The sequence below is a fragment of the Leopardus geoffroyi genome, chromosome D1, assembly GCF_018350155.1.
Source record: "Leopardus geoffroyi isolate Oge1 chromosome D1, O.geoffroyi_Oge1_pat1.0, whole genome shotgun sequence".
Taxonomy (NCBI): Eukaryota; Metazoa; Chordata; class Mammalia; order Carnivora; family Felidae; genus Leopardus; species Leopardus geoffroyi.
The window spans coordinates 74649934-74674990 of NC_059329.1; the positions used below are offsets into that span (position 1 = coordinate 74649934).

Consider the following 25057-nt stretch of genomic DNA (forward strand, 5'->3'; position numbering starts at 1 on the left):
TATTTCTTAGTACGTATGTACAGGGTTACTCTTGTGCAGCAGTTCTCAACTGGGGGTGATAGATTTGCCTCCTGGGGGATCTTCAGAAATGCCGAGAGACATTTTGGTCGTCACGACTGGGCATTATGCTATCGGCATCTTGTGGGTAAAGGCCAGAGATCCTGCATTTTACAATGGACAGGATAGCCCTTCCACAATAAAGAATTCATCAACCTATGATGTCAAAGTGCTGAGGCATATACCTACGTGTGGAACTGCTAGGTCATAGGGTGTGTGCCCACAACTTTACTAGGTAATGCCAAACTGGTTTTACCTCCCACTGGTGGCACTGAGGTATTCTCTTTCTCCATACCCTAACTTTTAGCACTGTCAATTGGTAGTACAAATTTGATGGATATGTAGTGTTATCTCATTGTGATTTTAATTTACATATTTCCCTCACTACTAGCAGGGTTAAACATCTTTCCATGTTTACTGGAAATGAGGATTTCTCTTTGGTGAAGTACTTGTTCAACAGTTTTATTTAAGGGTCCCTGGGTGGCTCAGTTGGTTAAACTTCCGACTCTAGATTTTGGCTCAGGTCCTGGTCTCACAGTTCATGAGATTGAGCCCATCATCTGGCTCTGAGCTGACAGCTCCGAGCCTGCTTAGGATTCTCTCTCCCTCTCCCCCACTCTCTCTCTCTCTCTCAAAATAAATAAACTTAAAAAAATATTAAGTCTTTAAAAAAAAAAAAAAAGAGTTTTACCTATTTTTCTACTGGGTTCTTTTATGATTCCCAAGTTATTTTTACATTCTGGATGGTATTATTCTACATTATTCTGAGGGTATTAAGTATTACAGATATATTCTTCCAGTTTGTGGTTAGTGTTTTCATACTTTTCAATGTATATTTAATAGAAGTTCTCAATTTGTATAAGTTTAAGGTAAAACTTATTCTTTTCTTTCCAAAGCATTAGTAAATGCTTTGCGTCTTGTTATAAACAAAAACAAAAACAGGGGTATCTGCGTGGCTCAGTCGATTAAGCAACTGACTCTTGATTTTGGCTCAGGTCATGATCTCATGGTTGTGGGATGAAGCCCTGCGTCAGGCTCCAATGCTGAGCATGGATTCTCTTCCTCCCTCTCTCTCTCTCAAAATAAATAAAATAAACTTAGGAAAAAAAAAAAAAAACTTACTGCAAGACCATGAAGGTAATCTTCTATACTGTTTTTTTCCTTTTGCTTTTCACAATCTACCTAAAATTTTTGTGTATTCTATGAACAGGAATCCAACTGCCCCAGCTCCATTACTGAAAAGTTTGTCTTACCTCCTGTCTTAATTACTAGTTTTATAATACATTTTGACATCTGGAAGGCAAGTCCCTTCTACCTTATTCTTCTTGGAGAGTGCCTTAGCTATGCTCAGTCTTTTGCATCTCAATATAAATTTTAGATTCAGCTTATCAAGTTTACAAAAGTAACAAACGAATATACAAAGAAACAAAAACTATTAGGACAAAGACCAAAGTGTAAAGAACCATGAATAAGGTTCTCTCTCCTTCAAGTCTTCTTTCCTTAAGGTCTTTCAATAAAATTAAAATTTTTTTCCATAATGGACTTGTAAATCTTTTGTAAGGTTTATTCATAAGTCATTAGCATTAAAAAATATAAAGTATTCATTTATCAGTTCATTACTTCTCTATTCTGCTGAATCCAATCTGCTACTAAACCTGTGTGTTGAGTTCTTAATTTGTATTATTCTCTTTTCCAGGTCTAAGATTTCCACTTGGTTCCTTTTTTTTTTTTTTTTTAATTTTTTTTAACATTTATTGTTTTTGAGACAGAGAGAGACAGAGCATGAATGGGGGAGGGTCACAGAGAGAGGGAGACACAGAATCTGAAACAGGCTCCAGGCTCTGAGCTGTCAGCACAGAGCCCGACGCAGGGCTCGAACCCACGGACCGTGAGATCATGACCTGAGCCGAAGTCGGACGCTTAACCGACTGAGCCACCCAGGCGCCCCTCCACTTGGTTCCTCTTTAACATAATTCTCCACCTTGAACATATTAATCACAATCATTTTCGAGTCTTTGTCTGGTAACTGGAATACCTGGGGGTTGTGGTGTCCAGTTTCTACTGTCTCTTGGTCTCTTTCCCCCTCTTTGTCCTCTTTCTTGACGTGCTTGATAATTTTAAATTGTATGCTGGACACTGAAAAATTACAGAGGCTCTATACACTATCTTTCTCTAGGAAGGGTTTACCTTATGGCAGGCAGATACTATGAGAATCACCTTAATATAATCAAGACTGAGCTGATTCAAGGCTCTTGGAGTGTGTTCCTCCAGTGACATCATCTAAGGGCCTAGGATGTTTACTTACACCCCTCCTCCTTTTTAAAAAAAGTTTTTATTTATTTTGAGAGAGCGAGAGCATGCGTGCACAAGCAGGGGAGGGGCAGAGAGGGACAGAGAGAGAATCCCAAGCAGGCTCCACGCAGTCAGTGCAGAGCCCAACACAGGGCTCGATCTTAGGAACCGTGAGATCATGACCTGAACCGATACCAAGGGTAGGACGCTTAAGTGACTGAGCCACCCAGGTGCCCCCCTCCTCCTTGATAAGGTCCCAAACTCCTAGTGTCTCTTCAACCTGGGACTGCAGAAAACTTGGCTAGGTTTTTCAGAGGCTTCTGCTTAGCTTTTTAACCTGTCTTTGAAGCTTGGAATTCAGCCTATCGCTTGAGGGGGCAACTCAGATTATCTGGTTTGCTTCTTTGTAGCTTCCTCTTCTCCTATTATCTTGGCTCCTAAAGTACTAGCTATGTTAGCAGACTGTTGTCTTTTGAACCCTGTGAAACTGCTAGAAACTCTGTAGGCTTCTTTGCCTCTGAGCTAAGCGCCCCAACCCAGATTCTTAGTCTCTCACCCTCTATCAAGAATCAGTAAACACCCATAGGGTAAGTTGGCAGAAGGTTGGTTCATCTCTTTACAGTTCCCTTCTCTATAGGATCTTGGCCCCTCAAATCCTGATTGCCACAACAGTTCTCCAAAGCCTTCCACAGATGTCTGTACTCTGACTTTTCTAGTTGTCTTTGATGGTAACATTGGTCTGCCAGAGCTATACCAGCAGAGACAGAAACAGAAGTTTCGTACTACTATTCCTACTTGATAGGAATGCTCTGAGTAATGAGATTTGAACAGTTTCACAAATATATGCCACCTACACTACTTGTTAAAATGCATTTCCCATTATGTGAATCCCATCTATTCTTAAAGGTTCAGCTCAAGCAAATAAAACAGTGACTATGTATATTCTGTAAAGTACCAAGCTCTACACAAATATATTGCTTTTGGAGAACCTTTTCCAATCATCCAGCTCAGTGATTGGTATCTCATGTGAACTTCTCTCTCCTCTTGGGAATCCTCTTTGAGTGTTAACAGAAAGTAGATTCTAGGGAGCAAAATAGATAAAATGCAATAAATTCACAGAAGACTGTTAATACTTACATGTTTCCATTCATGTAGATAAGGAAGATATATCTTCCCGTTTGCATCAACATGCTTTCCTGTTTTAATAGTCATTGAACTAGTAGGTTTAACAAAACAGATAGGGGGATTATATGGGTATGTGTCCAGCAGCCACAGGCATATTGGAATATTATATATATTACCTGAGAGAGAAAGAGAAACTTCAATTACTCTATTATTTTTTAATAATGGCTTAGTAGGTAAGCAAGAGAGAGCTACAACTAAGCAACACTTAGAAGGAAAATCACAACAAATATTTTATGTTTCAAAGTTCTGTTTAAGGTGTTTCTCAAATTTTCAGTTTGTAAAATACATCAGCAGGATTAAGGAGCTAACTGATCACTACTCTGCCACTGTCTGCTTGCTGCTATAAAAACATTCTTTGCAAGTTATCTTATGGATAACCTTGCAACTTTAGTCTTGTCACTTCAGTTCATAAGGTTCACTGGGAAGGGATATAAAAGGAAGACTACGGATTATGGTGTCCTATCAGAAAGTGACATAAGAAGCTACACTTGAAACTCCCTTGCCAAAAGCCAGACTATAAGACCCAAACAAACTGCCAAACAGATGTTGATCGGTGGCCACAGCTTGACCGGTCCCTATGGTATCTTCAGCGACAGTTACTCAGAATCAATGTCATCCCTGTTTCTTGCTTTAGGTAACAGAATCTCTCTCAGTTCAGGAATTAGACTCAGTGTAGTCAAACTGAACAGTGTTTCAAAGGAACAACAGTTAACATACTGAACATAAGCCATCTCCTTTTCTTACTAAGCTCAAAGCCCAATGTCCCAAATAATCATTTGAATCACCTAACATAATTCAGATGCATTTTTCCCCTTTGGAAGCAGTTTCACTTCACATGAATATATACATATAAATTGCACTTAAATCAGACAGCTGTGGGACTTTGGATTTATTTTTTACTCAAAACTACATCTACAATGGAAAAAAAAAAAAAAACAAAACTCCAATAGAATATATCCTAACATAAAACATAAGTTTATTTCAGTTACCCAGAATTCTCTGCTTTGTGACAATAAAGAATTCTACAGAATTACTTAGGCTTAGGAACTATGCCATATGAATGATAGTAAGGGAAGAGAAAAGGTAGTTTAGATTATATATTTTTCATACATGTTCTAATATATATTTATATATTATACATTCATATTCATATAATATGTATTCATATATACATGAAATATATATATATATATATATATATATATATAATCTTTAATTATGCCATAGTTTGCTGCCTCCCTCTCCCCACCATACAACTATTTCTCCCACCCAAGTTTACTTCCTGAGGGCGAAGTCAATAATTTTGAATTTTACTCAGTCCTTCCTAAATTCATCATAGCTGCTTTATTCAATGCCGATGCTCAAGTGTTTTTTCTCTCTGTCTGGAACATCCATTCTGATATAAATGGTTGACTCATCCTTTTATACCAAATTCAAATTTTATTTCCTCCATGATCTTCCCACATGGTCTTATTCTCCTCTGTAATCTCACTGTACCTTTACATTTTATCATTATACAGCAGTTACAGGACACTGTAAATAACTATTCCCTCTGTTTCTCCTACTTGTGTAAGTTCTTCCAGAGAAGACACATCCTTTATTCACCTTTGAATCCACAGCCCCATCCCCTATGCCTCATGCACAACAGGTACTATATAAAATCAATGGATATATTACAGAGACACAGGTCTTAGGTAGTCACGAGGAATAATTAAGACACAGAACTGTCCAAAAACAGAACAATCGTTTATGAAACTGAATGCTCCCTTATCACTGTAAGTATTCCAGCAGAGACTGGCTAAGAGAGACTTAATTATCCATCATCAGCATTATCACCAACATTATAGCCATAAATAATAGCTACTTTTGATATCTGTTTATTACATACCAGGCTCTGTGCTAAGTCCTTCACATTATCACAATGAATTCATTTTTTTGAGTTAGTTCTATTATCCAATTGTTACGATGTCCACTGTCACATCACAAAACTGACAGGATTACAGAGGCAGAAGTGAAACCTCACTCTGCCCTGACTTTAAAGCCTCTACCTTAGCCACTATACTATACAGCTTCCCACTGTTGGAAAAGCCTGGATGGGATGGCAGGCTGAACTACAAGACATCTAAAATCCCTTTCTAGGGGCACCTGGCTGGCTTGGTTCGTAAAGCACGTGATTCTTCATCTCATGGGTTGTGAATTCAAGTCCCTACATTGGGCGTAGAGGTTACTTAAGAATAAAATCTTTGTTTAAAGAAATCCTTCCTAGTTATAAGATTCTCTGATTCAATGAAACATCAAAATCTTCCAGTGCACCAAGGCATTTATTTCTTGACATATCTTTAAAAAGAAGTCGGGGGGAAAAGGTGAAAGTATTAGGTGCTGCTGCCAAATGAAGTTCAATTAGAAAAAAAGTTAAAAATATCTATATCCTCAGGGCACCTGGGTGGCTCAGTCGGTTAAGCGTCCGACTTCGGCTCAGGTCACGATCTCACGGTTCGTGAGTTCGAGCCCCGTGTCAGGCTCTGTGCTGACTGCTCAGAGCCTGGAACCTGCTTCAGATTCTGTGTCTCCCCCTCTCTCTGCCTCTCCCCTGATCATGTTCTGTCTCTGTCTCTCAATAAATAAATGTTAAAAAAATTAAAAAAAAATCTGTATCATCATGAGAGTCATAGAAAGTAGGTTTAATTTACTTCTAACTCTTTGGCAATCTACTAGGTGAATCGCAATGCATCTATACTGGAAACATATATTACTTAAGATGCTTACCTTTATAAGGCACAGGAATTGTTCCAGTGAGGTTCATTAGTTCCCTGGAACTGCCATCATTAAAAACTGAAAGGAAAAGAATGATCCAATCATGAGCATCTTCACAGACACTCCCATATAAGTTATTCTTTCAGAAACACTGGTTAAAATTCATGATTACCCTTGAAAGGAGCGAACTTGTTAATGTCCATTAATCATCCATTTTGTCCAACAACAAAATATCCCTTGTTGATTCACTCAATGGGATCAGTTTTTAAATGAGTAAAGAAAAGATCCTTTGAATTACTTGGAAAAATGAATGTGAGTAATACAGTCCTGGTAAACATAAGCTCTGGGTCCCCAACTAATATGATTATGAAGTTACTTAAAAAACACTATCAACTGACACCATACTAAATGTTAATCTAATATCATTCAGTTTTAGATTGCTCAGATGTTTATCCCTACTCAATGTCATTCTCAATCTGAATGTCGTATCAAAACACAGTATTAAAAAAAGTTCTCAAATATAGTCATCTTTTGATACAAACATTTCTCCTATCATGCAAGTTTTTCTATCTGTAATTGATTATAATTAAGGCACGTAATTTATATTATTACATGGACTGCTATTATTTGTCATAATCATTTGGAATTAATACCGTATCACACAGGGGAAAAGCTGTAATGTGCAGTACAAAGACACAGAACTGCAAGGCTGACCTCAGTTCTTTTACTTACTATTGACAATTACAATCTGTGCTATAATTTATCCTGATTTTGTACATTTCTAAAAACCACCTTATTTAAATTTAGGGCTTTAACTACTTTAAAAGCATGGTGATAATAATGGTTTAGACTTGGTCCAGCCATACAAACCTATATAAAATTTACTCAGTGATGTTGGGGTCTCTGTCAGTTTAGGTAAGCATATTTACTCTTTAGCATCCGGTAAAAACCAAACACTTAAAGTTCTGGCCACAGTCACTTTTTTCCCTTATGGAAGCCATTTTTAAATTAACTCTAATTTTGGTAATATGAGGCTTTTCCCAGATCTAAGTACAACAGTACAGTATGTGGACAGGAAGGAGAATCATGCCCTCGGTTTGGGAGAGGAATTCCTGTTCATGTCTTTGCTATTCGGAAAATTCAGGACTGACTGCCTCTCTGTTAACCCTCACCTCTTGTCACCAGGCTCCTAATGTTTTCAAAGCCCTTGGAGTGAGTGGAGTTTAGAATGACAGTTTCACCTGCAAAATTCAGCTCTTAGCCCTCAGTGCCAAGAGCCTCATGATGGACAGGAGGCAGCATGGGTATTCCCTTGGCCCTGGCATTTTTGGGGTTTATAAGGACACAGAGTTGGAGAGATGACATTAAGATTGGTGAAGAAAAAAAGGCCTTTTAAGAAAAAAAAAAAAACATCTCTAGGTATTGTCATTTCTTAACTCGCAATTTTATTTCATCTCAGTAGAAAGTGGACACACGTTGTCACCTATCTACTCTACAGAATTAAGGACCATATCTAAAAAACTGTTTTCCTCATCTATAAAATGAAAGAGGTATTCCAGAATATTGTTTTACAAAATGTGTTCCTAGGAATATAAAGAGATGCTCTGGGGAGGGAAAAAAAAAAAAGGTCCATAGCTAATCAGCTTTAGGGTATACTGTATAGTTGACTCTCTTCTCTGTTGGTGAGTATAGGCTCTCAGAAATCTTGCTGCAAAGAAACCCATTTAATTTTGTTTAGTTTATGATTGCTCAAACTGATCCCTCCCATCCCCACAAGAAACAGTCTTCATAACTGGGTATGGGTAGATGATAAACTAAACTATTTTTAAGATCTCCTCTAGGTCTAAATTTGCATAGTTCTGTTAGAGTATTTTTTTAAAACTTAAAATAGCTAAACAAATAAGTTATTACTAGATCGTGTCATTTCTTGTCCAACACTTGTTTAGGTGGAGGTTCAGTCCTACAAAGGAAACACCAACAAACTTAGAGGAAAATGGGAAACCTACAATTATTAAAGAAAAGAGTAAACTCAAAGGACAGCAATTGATATTTTTATTACATAAACTCACCATATGAATCCAACACAGGTTTGAGATCTTTGTATAAAGTAATAACATTGACAGTTTCGCGTACAGTTAGGTCTCTGTATTTGTACTGAAAAGCAAAATCACACAGGAATTTAGTTTAAAACCAGTGCATATTATTTTACTGCCTAATTTTCAAAATTCTATTTTCTTAATAGCACTCTTCTTAAAAGTATAATGGTTCTCACTAATCATTAACATTAATTAAAGCCTGAAAGAACCTTGATAGCTTTCTCTCCAGCAACCTATTCAAACCCTTTACTCACCTCCATTTTAGCTCTTCTTTCCAACTGGAAATACCCTCCACCAAATCAAATCTTAACCTTTTTCAAACCTAGCTTTCACCTCTCTCCCCCTTCTTAATGAATCCTTTCCCCAACGTCCTTTTAGCCCATAATGATCTCTCCCTTTCCTCCAAACTCCAGCATTTATTGTCAATACCAATTATTTTGAAATTTTTCATTTATTGTACTGTATTTTCATACCCTCACCTGTACTACTCCACTCCAGGAAAACAAGAACCTGGTTTACACATTCTTGACTGATTAGGAGAACAGGAGATGGCGACCTCCATCTTATTACTAATTATCGAATCTCACCAACTAACAAGCTCCATCCCTGCACACAAAGCTTTCAATCAGCTTTTAGTACTTCTCGCTTGAAAAGAAGCAATCAGCGGGAACCTACATGGCTCAGTTGGTTAAGCGTCTGACTTCTGTTCAGATCATGATCTCCTGGTTTGTGAGTTTGAGCCCCGCGTCGGGCTCTGTGCTGACAGCTCAGAGCCTGGAGCATGCTTCAGATTCTGTGTCTCCCCCTCTCTCTGTCCCTCCCATGCTCATGCTGTCTCTCAATAATAAATACACGTTAGAAAGTAAGTAAATAAATAAATAAATGCATGCATGCAATCAGTTACTCCAAAAAGAAAGACTCCAAGAAACAGGTCAGAGACCAAAACAGAAAAGAAGGAATTAAGAAGTAACAGAAAAAAATGCAAGGAGCAGAAGAAAACTTCAAAAAGACTCAGCTTTAATACCTTCATTCATGAAATAAGAACACTCGGAGAAGAAAAGACTCTTGGACACAAAAAATGTGACAGTTGGGAAAGAAAGCAGTAGGAGGATTAGAATATATGGTCAAAGAAATCTCACCGAGATTAGTGCAAAAAGACATAGTGTAGACAGACAATAAGGGAGAAAACACAAGAAAAATTAGGGAATCAATCCAGGTCTACTGAAAGGAAACCCTTCAGCATTTCTTGCCTTCTTTCGTCCTGAAGTACCACTTGTTCCATGCTATGGGATCAGTACTATTAGCACACAAACCTGTTCTTATTTCTACCATCTTATTTGCACAAACACGCTCCTGACCAGCCCCCTTCCTCAGCAGCTACAACCACACTTCTCACGGTTCCCCTGTATAGCAACTCTTGCAAAGAGCTCCCTAAATTTGCTGTCTGTGGTTGCTCTTTTCCTATTCTCTCTTTTTAGAACTTTTTATTATGGAACATTTCAAACATATCCAAACGTAGGCAGAATAGTACAATGAGCGCCCTGTATCGTACACCCAGCTTCAGTGATAATCAACTCACAACCAATCTTAACCTATCACCTCATTCACCTTTTCCTCCTCCTTTATCATTCTGCAGCAAACTGTAACATCATATCCTGTCACCCATAAATAGTTGTGTATACCTTTAAACAAACTTTAAAAAAACCACAATACTATTATTATAGTAAAATAATCCGTTTCCTTAATATTATCAAAGATGTGGTCATATTTGTTTGAATAGAGATCCAAGTAAAGTCCATACATTGCTATTTTGTTTAGATGTCTTTTAGGTGTCTTTTCATCTATAGATTCCCTCTCCCATCCTTCTGTTGATAATAGCTTTACTGAGATAATCAGTAATTCACATACCCTATAATTCACACATTTAACGTGAATTATACAAAGTTCAATGGTTTTCAGTACTGGGCTGTGCAACCACAATTTTAGAATATTTTCATCACCCCCAAAAGAAATTTGTACCCTGGGGCATGTGGGTGGCTCAGCTGGGTAAGCGTCCAACTCCTGATTTCAGCTCAGGCCATGGTCTCAGGGTTTGTGAGTTCAGCCCTGCATCCTGGTCTCTGCTATTGGCGCCACTTCGGAATCCTGTCTCCCTCTCTCTCTGCCCCTCCCCTACTTGCGCTCGCTCTCTCTCTCAAAAATAAACATTAAAAAAAATTTTTGTACCTTTAGCAATCATTCCCTCATAACTACCCCCTCCCCCTCAATTCACCTTAGACAACTGCTATTTTGTTTCTATCAATTTGCCTATTCTGGACGTTTCATGTAAATGGAATCATATAATATGTGGTCATTTATGATTAGCTTGTAATGTTTATTTTTGAGAGAGAGAGAGAGAGCAAGCAGAGGAATGGCAGAGAGAGGGAGACAGAGGACCCCAAGCAGGCTCCACTGTGAGCTCCGAGCCTGATGTGGCCCGAAACTCACAAACCATGAGATCATGATCTGAGCTGAAGTCAGAGGCTTAACTGACTGAGCTACTCAGGTGCCCCTACTTTTATTATCCTACTCACTATTCCTATTTCTGTATTCATAGACTGGATAGAAAAGAAGTTGATACTCAGAACTGACATTACCACTTGTAGGAGACTCAGTTTTTCAGATATCAGGCCAAGAACCAAAAGTTAGGTAGAAAGTCCTCTCCCACCTCTTCTCTATGTCCTTTTTTTGTTCTTAGGGAAAAAAGGACGGAGGGGGAGGCAGGTGGAGATACAAAATATCTTCTAAAGATGTTCTGCCTCTGTCTTTGAAGGCAGGTCCCTCTGCAGGAAGTTTAGGAAACTTGATTCATCATGGTTTTTAAAATCCAAAACCATTATTTGAACATTCTCATCCTTATATATTTCTAGATACAGGCTAAGGAATATAAGTGACTTTAATGACTATGCTAGCAATTTAAACATCAAAAATGACATGGAACGAATACTTGTCAGTTACATCGTATGTAAAACAATGTATTGTCTTTTAAAGTGATGTATAAATGTTTTCAACATAGACCTGGGCCATAATCTACTAGGGTTCCCCCAAATGTCCTCTGCAATTAAGGAGAACTATCAAAAGAAAATCAAGAAGCCTAGAAGATATTAGACAACCAAGAGAAATTTTATTTTGAAAACCAAAACTTTCTCTTTACAGGTTATTTGCTCTTCAACCAATGGCTATGGGGACTGTTTTACTGGGGAGGAATAGTACATTTTTCAAAGAAATAAATTTATACATAATAGTGAGTTTTGTTAATAATGAAAACTGCTTAAACTATTTCGATTCCTACCATTCTTGCTTTGACAAGTCTCCAAAGCTAACCCGTTGAACTGGAGAAGAGTCAACTCTCAACCCCCTCACACACACCTTATTCCTAATTAGTAAATTGAAAGAAAAACCCCCACCTTAAGTCAGTTCACTGTTATCAGGTGCCACACTTAAAGTAATTTTCAAAATAATTCATGGCTTTAAAATACAAAATGTCTATCTACTTTTTAAGAATTAAAAAAAAAAAAATACACCGGTCTTGAACTGTGAAATTAGAAATTAAGTTCAAAGCAAAGAAGTTCGCGTTGTAAGAAGCCTACAATTTATTAAAGGCGGTTATTCTCAGCAAATCAAAGTCTCTGAGGAGGTCATGGAATTCTATTTATTCCATCGAGGTAGTGAGGTACTGGTATTTAGGCTTCTCTGGACGTTTTTACTTATAATTGAACCGATTCAATCAACAGTTCCTGACCTCCGCGGGTCGGGTGCTGAGCTGTGTGAAAAAGACAAAACTGAAAAGGACACAATCTCTGGGGGCCGGGACGTAAGGGCGAAGACTGACGGATCCCTACACCGGGACAGAAGTGGAGTGCCTCAGACCGAGAATGAAGTCCAACCCCCTCTCTGTGTTTATAAAAACTAGGAAGAAAACTATACTGCCCCACAGACTGTTCCAAACTCTACCCGCAGAGAGGAGGGCGGGCGGCAGGTGGCAGGCGGCCTCGGTTCCGCGCCTTTGTTGACCGTCGCCGCCCCCAACCTCCCCTGGCCACGTATCGGGGATTCCGGCACAAGGCGACAGGCATCTCGGGGCCGCAAAGGCGACAGAGGACGGCACTGGGCCTCCGGCCGGGGAAGCACTCTGGGCTGAGTCCGGCCAGGCCCCGCCGGGCGCCGAGGGGAGTGGTGGGCGCGCGCCGGGTGGCCGGCGCGCTGAGGACTCACCTTGGACACCATTTTTTTGAGCTGGCTCTCTGACACCGCCATGGCGGCCGCCTGGCGACTCCCGTCCCCGAAGGCAGAGGGTCAGCCGCTCCGGGGCCGCCCCAGGCCGCCCCACACAATCACACACCTAGTAGCCAGCCCCCCACCCCCCCGCCTCTAACAACAGGAAGTCGGCCACCAGGCCAGCTCTTCCGCTTCCCTGACGTCACTTCCGGGTGGCCGGGCGTGGGGTGGGTTCCGACTCTATCTTGATGGGCTCCGCTCCGTAGGCTGGGTCGGGTCCCAGTGATCCGGACAAACCTGTTGCGAGGGTCGAAACCCTGGGACAGGATAAGATCAGGTGTTTCACGGTTGCCTTAGACTAAGGGAGCAGGTGCAGGGAGGGGAAATAGGAAGGTTTTGCTAGTGACCGTTAATGACCATCAATCACGTGCTTTGGGAATCCTAAAACTGTTGTGCGCCTAACTTGCCCTTGTGAGACTAGAAGGCAAGTGCACTTGTAATCGGGGCCGAAGTTTTCCCCCAACTCTGAGATGAGAGGCTAGCATTACATGATGCCCAGGGTCTCTTTGATTACCAGGTTTTTGTTTTGTTAGCTTAAAAATCTTTCATACTACATTCACAAGGGCAAAGTGCAGAGCCCTGGTTTCCCAGGAATCCAGACGGTGATTTCTTTTCTTTTCTTTTCTTTTTTTTTTTTTAATATTTATTTTTCAAGGAGAGAGAGACAGAGTGTGAGTGGGGGAGGGACAGAGGCAGAGAGAGAGACACACAGAATCCGAAGCAGGCTCCAGGCTCCGAGCTGTCAGCATGGAGCCCAACACTGGGCGCGAACTCACAAACCGGGAGATCATGACCTGAGCCAAGTCGGAGGCTCAACCGACTAAGGCACCCAGGCGCCCCCCAGACGGTGATTTCTTCTCTGGGAAACCATTCCGCCAAGTCAGAACTCTGTGCCTAGGCATAAATCTAATACAGGCCGCATTCTGCCTTGCACTACATTTGCATACTAGCCTGCCACTGTCAGAGTCCAAGTCTTGGAGGGCAGGCTCATCTTAAGATCCTCATCCTTGAACAGAGCAAGAGTAGGTGCTTGATCTTAACTGAATTTCTACTACCCATAAACGTTCTTCATAGTCATTTACATTAGTCATTATTGCACTCAACACCAGTTTTATAAGCACACAGTGTCATTCAAGGTATTATTTATTTTTATTTAAATCCAGATTAGTTAACATATAGTGTAATAATGATTTCAGGAATAGAGTTTAGTGATTCATCATTTACACATAACACCCAGTGCTCATCCCAACAAGTACCCTCCTTAATGCCCATCGCCCATTTAGCCCATCCCCTCACTCAACACCCCACCAGTAACGCTGTTGTCCTCTCAAGCTATTTTAAAGCTTGGGTTTGATGACATGAAGTATGATAATTTGGACGATTTTAGCTTAGTGCCAGTGAGGAACAGGCTGTGGTACTAATTCCCTTCTAATATTTTTTTTTTTTTTTTTTTTTTTACGGTTTATTTTTGAGAGAGAGAGAGAGAGAGAGACAGAGTGTGAGCCGGGGAGGGGCAGAGAGAGAGACACACACACAGAATCTGAGGTAGGCTCCAGGCTTCAAGCTGTCAGCACAGAGCCCAATGCGGGGCTGGAACTCACCAACCTTGAGATCCTGACCTGAGCTAAGCCGGACGCTTACCGATTGAGCCACCCAGGCACTCTTAATTCTCTTTTAAATTGGCATCTAAGTGAGGTCACAAACACAGAGGGCATAATTGAAACCATGTGGACGTATCATTTTAAATTATTGCCAACACACACATGCACAGGCTATCCCAATAGGTATTATTGTTTTGGATATGGACACCATGTGTTAGTTAAGCATACAGCACCAGTCAAACCAAATTATAGGGCAGTCTATCCTTCCACTGCACCGTTTATGTCACTTAAAAGCAAAGTAGTTTCCAAAGTGGTCTTAAAGCCATAGCTTACTCAGGAGTACCCTCAAAGTAACTGCACTTTATCAATTGGGAGGGTGCAGGTAATAACATTGTTTAAAAAGTTTTCTTGCTAGGGGTGCCTGGGTGGCTCAGTCGGTTAAGCGTCCGACTTCTGCTCAGGTCATGATCTTGCAGTTTGTGGGTTCCGGCCCCACATCGGGCTCTGTGCTGACAGCTCAGAGCCTGAAGCCTGCTTCGGATTCTGTGTCTTCCCATCTCTCTGCCCCTCCCATGCTCATGATCTGTCTCTCAATAATGAATAAACGTTAAAAAAAAAAGTTTTCTTGCTAAAAGTAATTTTTAAAAGTTGGAAAACAATTAACAAAACCTAGTCTCTTAATTTTGCACTTAAGCCACTTAAATATCCTGGGTACTGCATGAAGTGTATAAAAGAAACTTTCTCCTCAATCTGCATAAATTTCCTTCCACTCAATAAATTAGGCATCTTTGGGTGATTTTAAAGTCAAAGTTTATTTTATTCATTGTTCTTGATATTTGAGGAAAACTACAATGTAAACTGGAAAATATTAATCTCTGCACTATAAAATCAAAGAAGCATTTTAATCCAAGCCCCACTAAAAAATCGTAAGAAGACACTGCATGACTTTGGAAAAATTAAGAAGTGAACGTTAATATCACAACCGTGACTGGCAATTATCACCAAATCATAGCGAGGTAATGTGGTGGTACCGTTTCTTGACTTACATATGAAACCTACAACACAACTGCTAATAGTCAACACTTAAGGAAATAACTGACAGAATTATTTCTATAAGGTGGGCTTCTGTCCGGCAAGGACTATTACTCAACTTTGAGTACTCAAATTCTAACACAGTATTTGGAATAACAGTAGATGCTCAGTAATTGTTTGTTGCATTGCACTGACCTTAATTTGCAATTAACATGGTGAACTCCTGGTAATTGATCTATTACACAGTATCCTGCAGTTAGGTTGTTGTTCAAGAGGGTATTAGAAATTAGATAGTAGAAATTATCTAATTTCTTTTTTTTTTTTTTTTTTTTTTAATTTTTTTTTTCAACGTTTATTTATTTTTTGGGACAGAGAGAGACAGAGCATGAACGGGGGAGGGGCAGAGAGAGAGGGAGACACAGAATCGGAAACAGGCTCCAGGCTCTGAGCCATCAGCCCAGAGCCCGACGCGGGGCTCGAACCCACAGACCGCGAGATCGTGACCTGGCTGAAGTCGGACGCTTAACCGACTGCGCCACCCAGGCGCCCCGAAATTATCTAATTTCTAATTAGATCACAGATATTAGAAAAGGCTAGTTTAAAAAATACAAGAAATGGTTCTTTTAGTCTTACTTCCCTATTTTGTGCAAAAGGATAGTGAGAATACACTGTTAAGAGCGACACCAAAATAATCTACCCATGTAGTGAACTTACACAGAACTAATGCTTATCTCTTCAAACATCCAAGGGTTTATATCCCAGTTAATTCTGGTGGGAATCTTTCCAAACATATTAAATACTCTTCTACATTCTTAAACATGGGACACTGGGTATAATTTCACTTTATCTTTATGATTTAAGCTTATCGTTATAAGCATTCATTACTATACTAAATCAGAATTAGTTTGATTCTTTTTAACTAGGATGTGTCTGCCCTACTGGGCTCCTATCTCTCGACCAGCTTTGGATTTGCCGATTATATGCTTTCAAAGCACTGGGAATTTCTTCACAGTACTTATTACGCTTGCAATTGTACATTTATTTGTGAGATTTGATTACAATGTCTCCCATACTAGATTGTATGGACCATGAGGGCTTGTACCTAGTCCAGGTTTGCTCACCACTATATTTGCAGTGCCCAGTATGGTGCCTGGTGTATTGTAGGCTTCCAGGCAATACTATATAAATGATTAAATGAACACCTATTTCACTGTATACTCCTCTCTGCTATTTGCTGAGGGCAAGTATGGGAAGTCAGGGAATCAATCTTTCAAAAAACTCTGTTGGAATAAAAATTAAGTCAGCCTCTACATGAGAATAGAAGTAATCCTTCTATAGTGTATAGAACCCCAGCTTTATGGTCTTGTGGTAACTATTTTGGCTGTCAGGCTTTTCCTTCTAGTGCTTAGAAAAAATAGAGGCTATGTGTTTAAGTGCCTCTTGGCTGTGACACCTTGGGCACTAAACCTCAGTTTTCTCCTCTATAAAATGATAAAACCAACCTCAGTGGATTATTTTCAGGATTCAATAAAATAATAAAATGCTCATCACACTACCTGAAATGTGTTGAGTATTAGTTATTACTAATTAGTTGTGTGTTACGTCTGTAATAATATGCTACCTTTCATATATGAAGATACAGTTACTGACCCATCACCAAGGCATATGTGCTGTGAATCATTTCTTCAGGAGGGGTTAAAGGATTTGCTCAGAATAGCCAGTCCATCCGTCCTCTTCCCCTTACGACTAATGGTTTTCAGGAAAGCCTCATATTTTAAACTTAAATTGCTTGGCATTTATTCATAATCTATTTCCACTAAAAATACATATTTCTCAGGGCGCCTGGGTGGCTCAGTCGGTTAAGCGTCCAACTTCGGCTCAGGTCATGATCTCACAGTTTGTGAGTTTGAGCCCCGCGTAGGGTTCTGTGCTGACAGCTTGGAGCCTGGAGCCTGCTTTGGATTCTGAGTCTGTCTCTCTCTGCCCCTCCCCTGCTCATGCTCGGTCTTTCTCTCTCAAAAGTACATAAACTTAAAAAAATTTTTTTTAAATACACATTTCTCTATGCTACTAGCAGTATAGTTGGTTTTTGAGATGTTAGAGATTATATATCCCAAGAAGAGGTTATAGAAAATTTCAAAAAGGACAGTCCCACTGGAAATTACACTTTTTCTTCAAATATTAAAAATGTTACCTTCCCTTTTAATATTTTAAAGTGCACATAAAATTCCTTTTTTACTTTTCAGTAGCTAGTTAATTTTTTAAGGTTTTAAAATTTACTTTGAGAGAGAGAGGCAGGGAGAGAGAGGGAGAGAGAATCCCAAGCAGGCTCTGCACCATCAACACAGAGCCTGATGTGGGGCTTGATCTCATGAACAGGGAGATCATGACCTGAGCTGAAATCAAAAGTTGGAGGCTTAACCAACTGAGACACCCAGGGGTAGCTAATTAATTTAAAGAGGGAAAGCAAAATGCTTTCCTATTACTACCGATTTTATTTTAAAGAAGAAACAATACCTTAAGCTGTGGATCTCTTGAAAGCACACCCAGCACAGATTCTGTAAACCAATACTGGACCTTCAGCTTATCATGTTTACTGTAATAAAGAGTAATTTTCTTTTAAAAGTATATTACTTTCAAAATATTCCCAAAGTGCTGAATGTGCTTTTAGATGAGGATCCATAAATTTAAATGATGCATATTGTAGATTGTAGATGAATGTCTACATCTTCTATAGATTTAAAGAACAGTTTAGATATCTCAAGAACGACAAAGAAAATTAGATTTCTTCCCCCTCCTTATCTAACTCCCTAAGGATTCAAATTACAGAGCTAACTGGAAACCGTCTACCTTAACCAAGCAGTTTGTAAGGGTAACTAATAAGATACAGAAGTTCTCAACCCTGTATGTGTTGGCAAAATTAAATGACCTTTCCTTTCAGGTAACTCTGTACTTTAGGATCAAAGTTTTAACTGTTGTTGGAGACCATGGATTGATGATGCACTGCTCTGGAGTTTCTCAGTTGCTGTATCTTCCTTCACTGTGCTTTGGATGACTTCAGATACTCCACTGGATCCAAGGATGCAAGGCAAACTTAAAAACACTTCATTGTTTATATCATAATATCCCTGAAATGAAAAAAAACCCAGGCATTATGATAGAGCTAAATCACTGCAAAAAATTAATATCTTAAATATGGATAGCTCCTTTGCTTTTCTAGTTCCAGTACAAGTTGAACTTCTAAAAACTTTTTTCGTTATTTAATTTTTTTTTTAATGTAATTTATTGTCAAATTGGTTTCCATACAACACCCAGTGCTCATCCCAACAGGTGCCTTACTCAATGCCCATTACCCACTTTCCCCTCTCCCCCACTCCCCATCAACCCTCAGTTTGTTCTCAGTATTTAAGAGTCTCTTATGGTTAGGGCATCTGGGTGGCTGAGTCGGTTGAGCATCCGACTTCGGCTCAGGTCATGATCTCACGGTTCGTGGGTTCAAGCCCCACGTCGGGCTCTGTGCTGACAGCTCAGAGCCTGGAGCCTGCTTCAGATTCTGTGTCTTCCCCTCTCTGTCCCTCCCCTGCTCACACTTGTCAATCTCTCTCATTAAATAAATAAAAACATTAAATAAATAAAAACATTTTAAAAAATCTCTTATGGTTTGCCTCCTTCCCTAACTTTTTTTTTCCCCATCCCCTTCCCCCATGGTCTTCTGTTAAGTTTCTCAGGATCCACATATGAATGAAAACATAGGGTATCTGTCTTTCTGTGCCTTATTTCACTTAGCATAACACTCTCCAGTTCCATCCACGTTGCGACAAATGGCTACATTGCATTCTTTCTCATTGCCAAGTAGTATTCCATTGTATATATAAACCACATCTTCTTTATCCATTCATCAGTTGATGGACATTTAGGCTCTTTGCATAATTTGGTTATTGTTGAAAGTGCTGCTATAAACATTGGGGTACAAGTGCCCCTATGCATCAGCCCTCCTGTATCCCTTGGGTAAATTCCTAGCAGTGCTATTGCTGGCTCAAAGGGTAGTGCTATTTTTTAATTTTTTGAGGAACCTCCATACTGTTTTCCAGAGCAGCTGCACCAGTTTGCATTCCCACCAACAGTGCAACGGGGTTCCTGTTTTTCCACATCCTCTCCAGCATCTATAGTCCCCTGATTTGTTGACTTTAGCCACTCTGACCGGCGTGAGGTGGTATCTCAGTGTGGTTTTGACTTGTATTGCCCTGATGAGGAGTGACGTTGAGCATCTTTTCATGTGCCTGTTGGCCTTCTGGATGTCTTCTTTGGAAAAGTGGCTATTCATGTCTTCTGCCCATTTCTTCACTGGATTATTTGTTTTTGGGGTGTGGAGTTTGATGAGTTCTTTATAGATTTTGGATACTAGCCCTTTATCCGATATGTCATTTGCAATTATCTTTTCCCATTCCGTCGGTTGCCTTTTAGTTTTGTTGATTGTTTCCTTTGCAGTGTAGAAGCTTTTTATCTTCATGAGGTCCCAATAGTTCATTTTTGCTTTTAATTCCCTTGCCTGTGGAGGTGTGTCAAGTAAGAAATTGCTGCGGCTGAGGTCAGAGAGGTTTTTTCCTCCTTTCTCCTCTAGGGTTTTGATGGTTTCCTGTCTCACATTCAGGTCCTTCATCCATTTTGAGTTTATTTTTGTGAATGGTGTAAGAAAGTGGTCTAGTTTCATTCTTTTGCATGTTGCTGTCCAGTTCTCCCAGCACCATTTGTTAGAGACTGTCTTTTTTCCATTGGATATTCTTTCCTGCTCTGTCAAAGATTAGTTGGCCATACATTTGTGGGTCCAATTCCGGATTCTCTATTCTGTTCCATTGGTCTATGTGTCTGCTTTTGTGCCAATACCATACTGTCTTGATGATTACAGCTTTGTAGTAGAGGCTAAAGTGTGAGATTGTGATGCCTCCCGCTTTGGTCTTCTTCTTCAATATTACTTTGGTTATTCGGGGTCTTTGTGGTTCCATACAAATTTTAGGATGACTTGTTCTAGCTTCGAAAAGAATGCTGGTGCAACTTTGATTGGGATTGCATTGAATGTGTAGATTGCTTTGGGTAGTATTGACATTTTAACAATATTTATTCTTCCAATCCATGAGCATGGAATGTTTTCCATTTCTTTGTATCTTGTTCAATTTCCTTCAGAAGCTTTCATTATTTAATTTCTAAACTCGTTGTTTCAGAAAATTTGTGTGAAATAGGAGGAAGCTGGTCAGAAACAGCCACTTTGTGTGGAGATAAGCTAGGCCCCTGCCATATGGGTAGCAGGCTGTGGGCCAAGAAAAAAGATGGTCAGAGTGGATTCCCTGGGGAGGGGCCCAGTCAAATACAGTAACCTGTTTTAAGTTTTCCTTTCCATGTTTTATTTTCATCCTGATATTCTGAAGTTTTCAAGAAAATTGGTTAAGCATTTGTGCCTTGTCTTAGCTGTGCTTTAGGGACTTTATTCTTGGGATAAAGTGGTAAAGGACGAAGTGAACTGGAGAAGCAGACTGCCAACCAGCTAAAACTAGTTAGCACATCAGTCTGGGGTGACATGGCTGGCTGAGGTGATAAATGACTTTACCAGAAGAACCAGAAGAGCTTTATGGAATACATAAACGTTTCTTGAGGCTTCTCCAAAATTACATGGGGGTGAGGGGCAACCTGGTAGAAATCCAGATTTCCCGTAACCAAGCAGATAGAGTTGAGACCAAACTGTCTCTTCCAGTGTGGTACCCTAAAAACTAATGACATTGAAGACACCTGGGATACAGTCTGAGCAGCACTTTTTCTGAATTCATATTAATAATATAAAAGTTTAACATATGTAGAGTATAAAAACAGCAATTACCTTTGCTAAAATTGATACAGAATGTACTTTCTTTTTATCATTTACAATACTGTCAACCAGGTCAGCCACTGATAGTCCAACAGACCAGGATCTTTGACCTTTCACCCGTAACACCTCCATGGCTCTAGGTTGCCAAAAAATAAAAATAAAAAAATAAGTAAATCTCAGAAAATGCACAAATATGCACAGTTTTACATTGTTTAAGGTCTTAATTAGATGTATTTTTATTCAGAAATAAGACTTCTACAGCAATTGTTAGGAAAGCCTACAGATAATCTAATGACTAAAGTTTTCTTAAAATGTCAGGAAGGTAGTTCACAGAGAGAAAATACAAATGGCCTAATAACATAGAAAGAAGCTCACCTCTACCAATATTCAACTACATATGAGTTAGAACAATACACCACTATTGCCTATCAAAATTGGCAAATTTAAGAAGATTGATACCTACTTTTGGAGAAGCTTCAGAGAAACAGGTATTCTCTTAACTGCAGTTGAGTGATACAGTCTTTTAGGAGGAAGATTTAGTAACAACTGATCTAGAAATTCCCCTTCAGGGATTTTATTCCACTGCAATATGCTCAAGTATGCAAATATATGCATGTTTGTCTTGGATGAGACAGAAAAAAATTCTGGAAACAACTCATCAAAAGAGCACTCGTTAAATAAATCACTATCCAAATGTAGTACTGTATAGCCCTGAAGAGGAATAAAGTAGATTTATATGACCAATATGGAAACATTTCCAAGATTTATTATTAAGGAAATGAAGCAAGTTGCAGGATAATATGAATAGCATAAACTTATCCTTATGCAAGTAATAAAAATAATAATGATAGTTTGCATAAGCACTGGAAAAATGTTTGGACACCTGGACACTAAACTGTTAACAACAGTTGTCTCTGAAGAATGGGATACTCCCAGCTTTTCGCTTTCTACTTTATAGATATCTGCAGTATTTGAAGTTTTATAATAGCAAACATTCTCTATGTAAAAAATAAAAAATGATTTAACTTAAATAAACATGTTTGAATTTCTTCCTTTTACAATTTCTTCCTTACATATGCAGGATTATGTAGAGAATCAGATTAGAATGGATTGTACAGTACACTACTCTTCTCAGTAGGAGAATATTCTTTCCAGTTGTGACAGTCTAAAAACCTTAAGCTGAAGGTTTAGAAACCTGAAAGTCTTGGGGCGGCTGGCTGGCTCAGTAAGTTGAGCATCCAACTTCAGCTCAGGTCCCGGTTTCATGGTTCATGGGTTTGAGCCCTACATCGGGCTCTCAGGAGCCCACTTCAGAGCCTCTGTCTCCCTCTCTCTCTCTCTGCCTCTCCCATGCACCCGCTCACTCTCTCTCAAATATAGACATTAAAAAAACCTGTTTAGGGGCGCCTGGGTGGCGCAGTCGGTTAAGCGTCCGACTTCAGCCAGGTCACGATCTCACGGTCCGTGAGTTCGAGCCCCGTGTCGGGCTCTGGGCTGATGGCTCAGAGCCTGGAGCCTGTTTCCGATTCTGTGTCTCCCTCTCTCTCTGCCCCTCCCCCGTTCATGCTCTGTCTCTCTCTGTCCCAAAGATAAAGAAACGTTGAAAAAAAAAATTAAAAAAAAAAAAAAAAAAAAAACCTGTTTAAAGCTAAAAGTCTACACCATTCAAACTGCAGAAATGTATGTGATTATGTGATGACGGGAAAACAGATGGCATAAAAATACATGGTGCATGGGGCACCTGGTGGCTCAGTTGGTTAAGCATCTGATGCGATCTCAGCTCAGGTCTTGATCTCAGGGTCGTGAGTTTGAGCCCCACATTGGGCTCCATGCTGGGTGTGGAGCCTACTTAAAAAATACAATACGTGGTGTGTGGAGTACAACCTGTAAGGCACGGACCTTGGAAGGTGTCTGATCTAAGGCAAAAATACAAGGATCTATGCATTACACTTTTGTTTTTGCCTGAACCTATAATATGGCTTATCCACTCATATTAGACTAGTTCCCAATTAATACATGTTAATTTTAAGTGGTATGGACAAATTCTACATTAAGAAAATTCTTTTTTTAATGTTTATTTTTGAGAGTGAGAGAAACAGAGAGAGAAAGAGAGAGAGAGAGAGTGAGAGAGAGAGAGAGAGAGGGAGAGAGAGGAGAGAGAGGGAGACACAGAATCCAAAGCAGGCTCTGTCTGGGCTCCCAGCTGACACGGGGCTAAAACCCACGACTCACGAGATCAGGAGCCGAAGTCAGATGCTTAACCAACTGAGCCACCCAGGCATCCCGATATTAAGAAAATTCTTAATAGCCTCAGATGTTGACATATCAAAGTAGGAAATCACTGACTACAAATAGGAAACCTCTTCCACCCTGTATGTGTCCACTGAATATCTGAAATAAAGTTTGCAAAGCACTCTTGGATCTACTTTCAGATAAGAAATCAAAGAAGGGAAAGCACTGCTCCTTTGTACTTTAGAGTTGTCCACACTAGCTAGTTTTGTTTGAGGAAGACTGGTAAAGCAATGCTGTGTACACAGTTGTTATCATGGGAGCTACGAAGTATGTGATTTTCGGTTGGGTAAATGCAGATTGATGCTCAGTGTTACCTGGTGGACAACTGCACTTGAGAGTTATGACTCATCACTTCTTCTTGGCCACCCCATGTGGGCACTAAAAATTAAAGGAAAAATTAATTATACTTCGCCAACAACTCCCTTAGGACTAAGATGTCATAAATGATCATTTGCAGTCAAGGGTATCTGTATTCAACTTGAAACGCTTTCCCCCTTTCTAGCAATAGTTAGTTTTCCACTGGGCTTACTGTGCCAAGCGCTTGGGGCCTGCAATCCTCCAAAAGACGTGATCCCCTGAGCCTATCTGCGGCCTCCTCACCTGTGCTCTCTCATCAACCCTGGTTCTACAAGGGCAGTGTACTGTCCAAGCAGAAAGTTTTCTTTTCTCAGCAGGCTGCACTGAAAGCACTTGGCATTTGCTCCACTTGGAAATAACACGGAGATTCATTTCATTCACCAGGTGAGGAATAATTCAGTCACCTATTTTGGCTAGGCTTCCACAGCTGTTAGAGAAGCAGGGTCCTACTTGCTAAGAGGACCTTTTCAGCTACCATTTCATCTCACTATAGCATTTACAAAAAAACAATTCAAAAATTCAAAACTGTGCACACGCACTATTTACACCACATTTTAATATTAAATAGAAATTGCCAGAAGCATTTTGAAACCCCTTCTAATGGTCATTATTTCTCATGTGTGTGAAGACAATTATTTGATACAAATCCGTACTTGGGCAGGCAAAACAAAAATACATTTGAATATATAAGACTTTGTTTAAGATACAAGTCTTCTAAACTGCATTCAAAATTAGGCCATTTAGCGACAGGTCAGCAACAAAGGACACCCTATGTATCCAGACGACTCTTCTTCAAGCTCATTATAAGCTTGCAGGGGGTAGGGACCATGTGTTCTTTTGTTTCCTCTCACACATTTTTACCACAGTAAAGAATACACAGGAGATGATGCAGAACCGACTTCATGCACAATCCATTATTATATTAACAAAGAAGAAAGCATACTTGCAACAGTTAAATCGAAAACTACGAAAAAAAATTAAAAAAAAATATATCGAAAACTACAGAAAAGTTTAAAAGTTTTTATGTTAAAAAAAAAGCAAAACGAAAATTTGTTATATGAAAAATACAAATATATGTGGACAGATTAAGGGATTTTAAAAAAATGTGTTACTTGGACAGAATGGTTATATGAATTTTTTTCTAAAAAATTGTTGTGCATTATTGGTATATTCACAATAGGTAGAAAATTGGGGAAATATCTGTAAATGCTGTACTT

At 39.5% G+C, this 25057-nt stretch overlaps 2 protein-coding genes across 8 annotated transcripts in view; both read right to left on the bottom strand.

Moving 5' to 3' along the window:
* Window positions 1-12843, bottom strand: part of TSG101 (tumor susceptibility 101) — a 38324-nt gene extending 25481 nt beyond the window's left edge. The window contains exons 1-4 of one of the 2 annotated variants that reach the window (XM_045484724.1): window positions 12639-12843; window positions 8358-8442; window positions 6301-6366; window positions 3487-3650 (exon numbers count right to left, since the gene is read on the bottom strand). In XM_045484724.1, the coding sequence (XP_045340680.1) occupies window positions 3487-3650; window positions 6301-6366; window positions 8358-8442; window positions 12639-12680 (357 nt within the window). In that variant the 5' untranslated portion in view covers window positions 12681-12843. The remainder of the gene's footprint in view (window positions 1-3486; window positions 3651-6300; window positions 6367-8357; window positions 8443-12638) is intronic. The other variant, XM_045484723.1, reaches the window with a different exon arrangement.
* Window positions 12844-16301: 3458 nt separating this feature from the next.
* UEVLD (UEV and lactate/malate dehyrogenase domains) overlaps window positions 16302-25057 on the bottom strand; it is a 53956-nt gene continuing 45200 nt past the window's right edge. For 5 of the 6 annotated variants that reach the window (XM_045484717.1, XM_045484722.1, XM_045484716.1 and 2 more), the window contains 3 exons: window positions 23798-23861; window positions 21204-21327; window positions 16302-18462 (listed from right to left, as the gene is read on the bottom strand). In XM_045484717.1, coding sequence (XP_045340673.1) covers window positions 18295-18462; window positions 21204-21327; window positions 23798-23861 — 356 coding nt within the window. In that variant the 3' untranslated portion in view covers window positions 16302-18294. Of the gene's footprint in view, window positions 18463-20461; window positions 20640-21203; window positions 21328-23797; window positions 23862-25057 lie in introns of those variants that run through there. The other variant, XM_045484720.1, reaches the window with a different exon arrangement.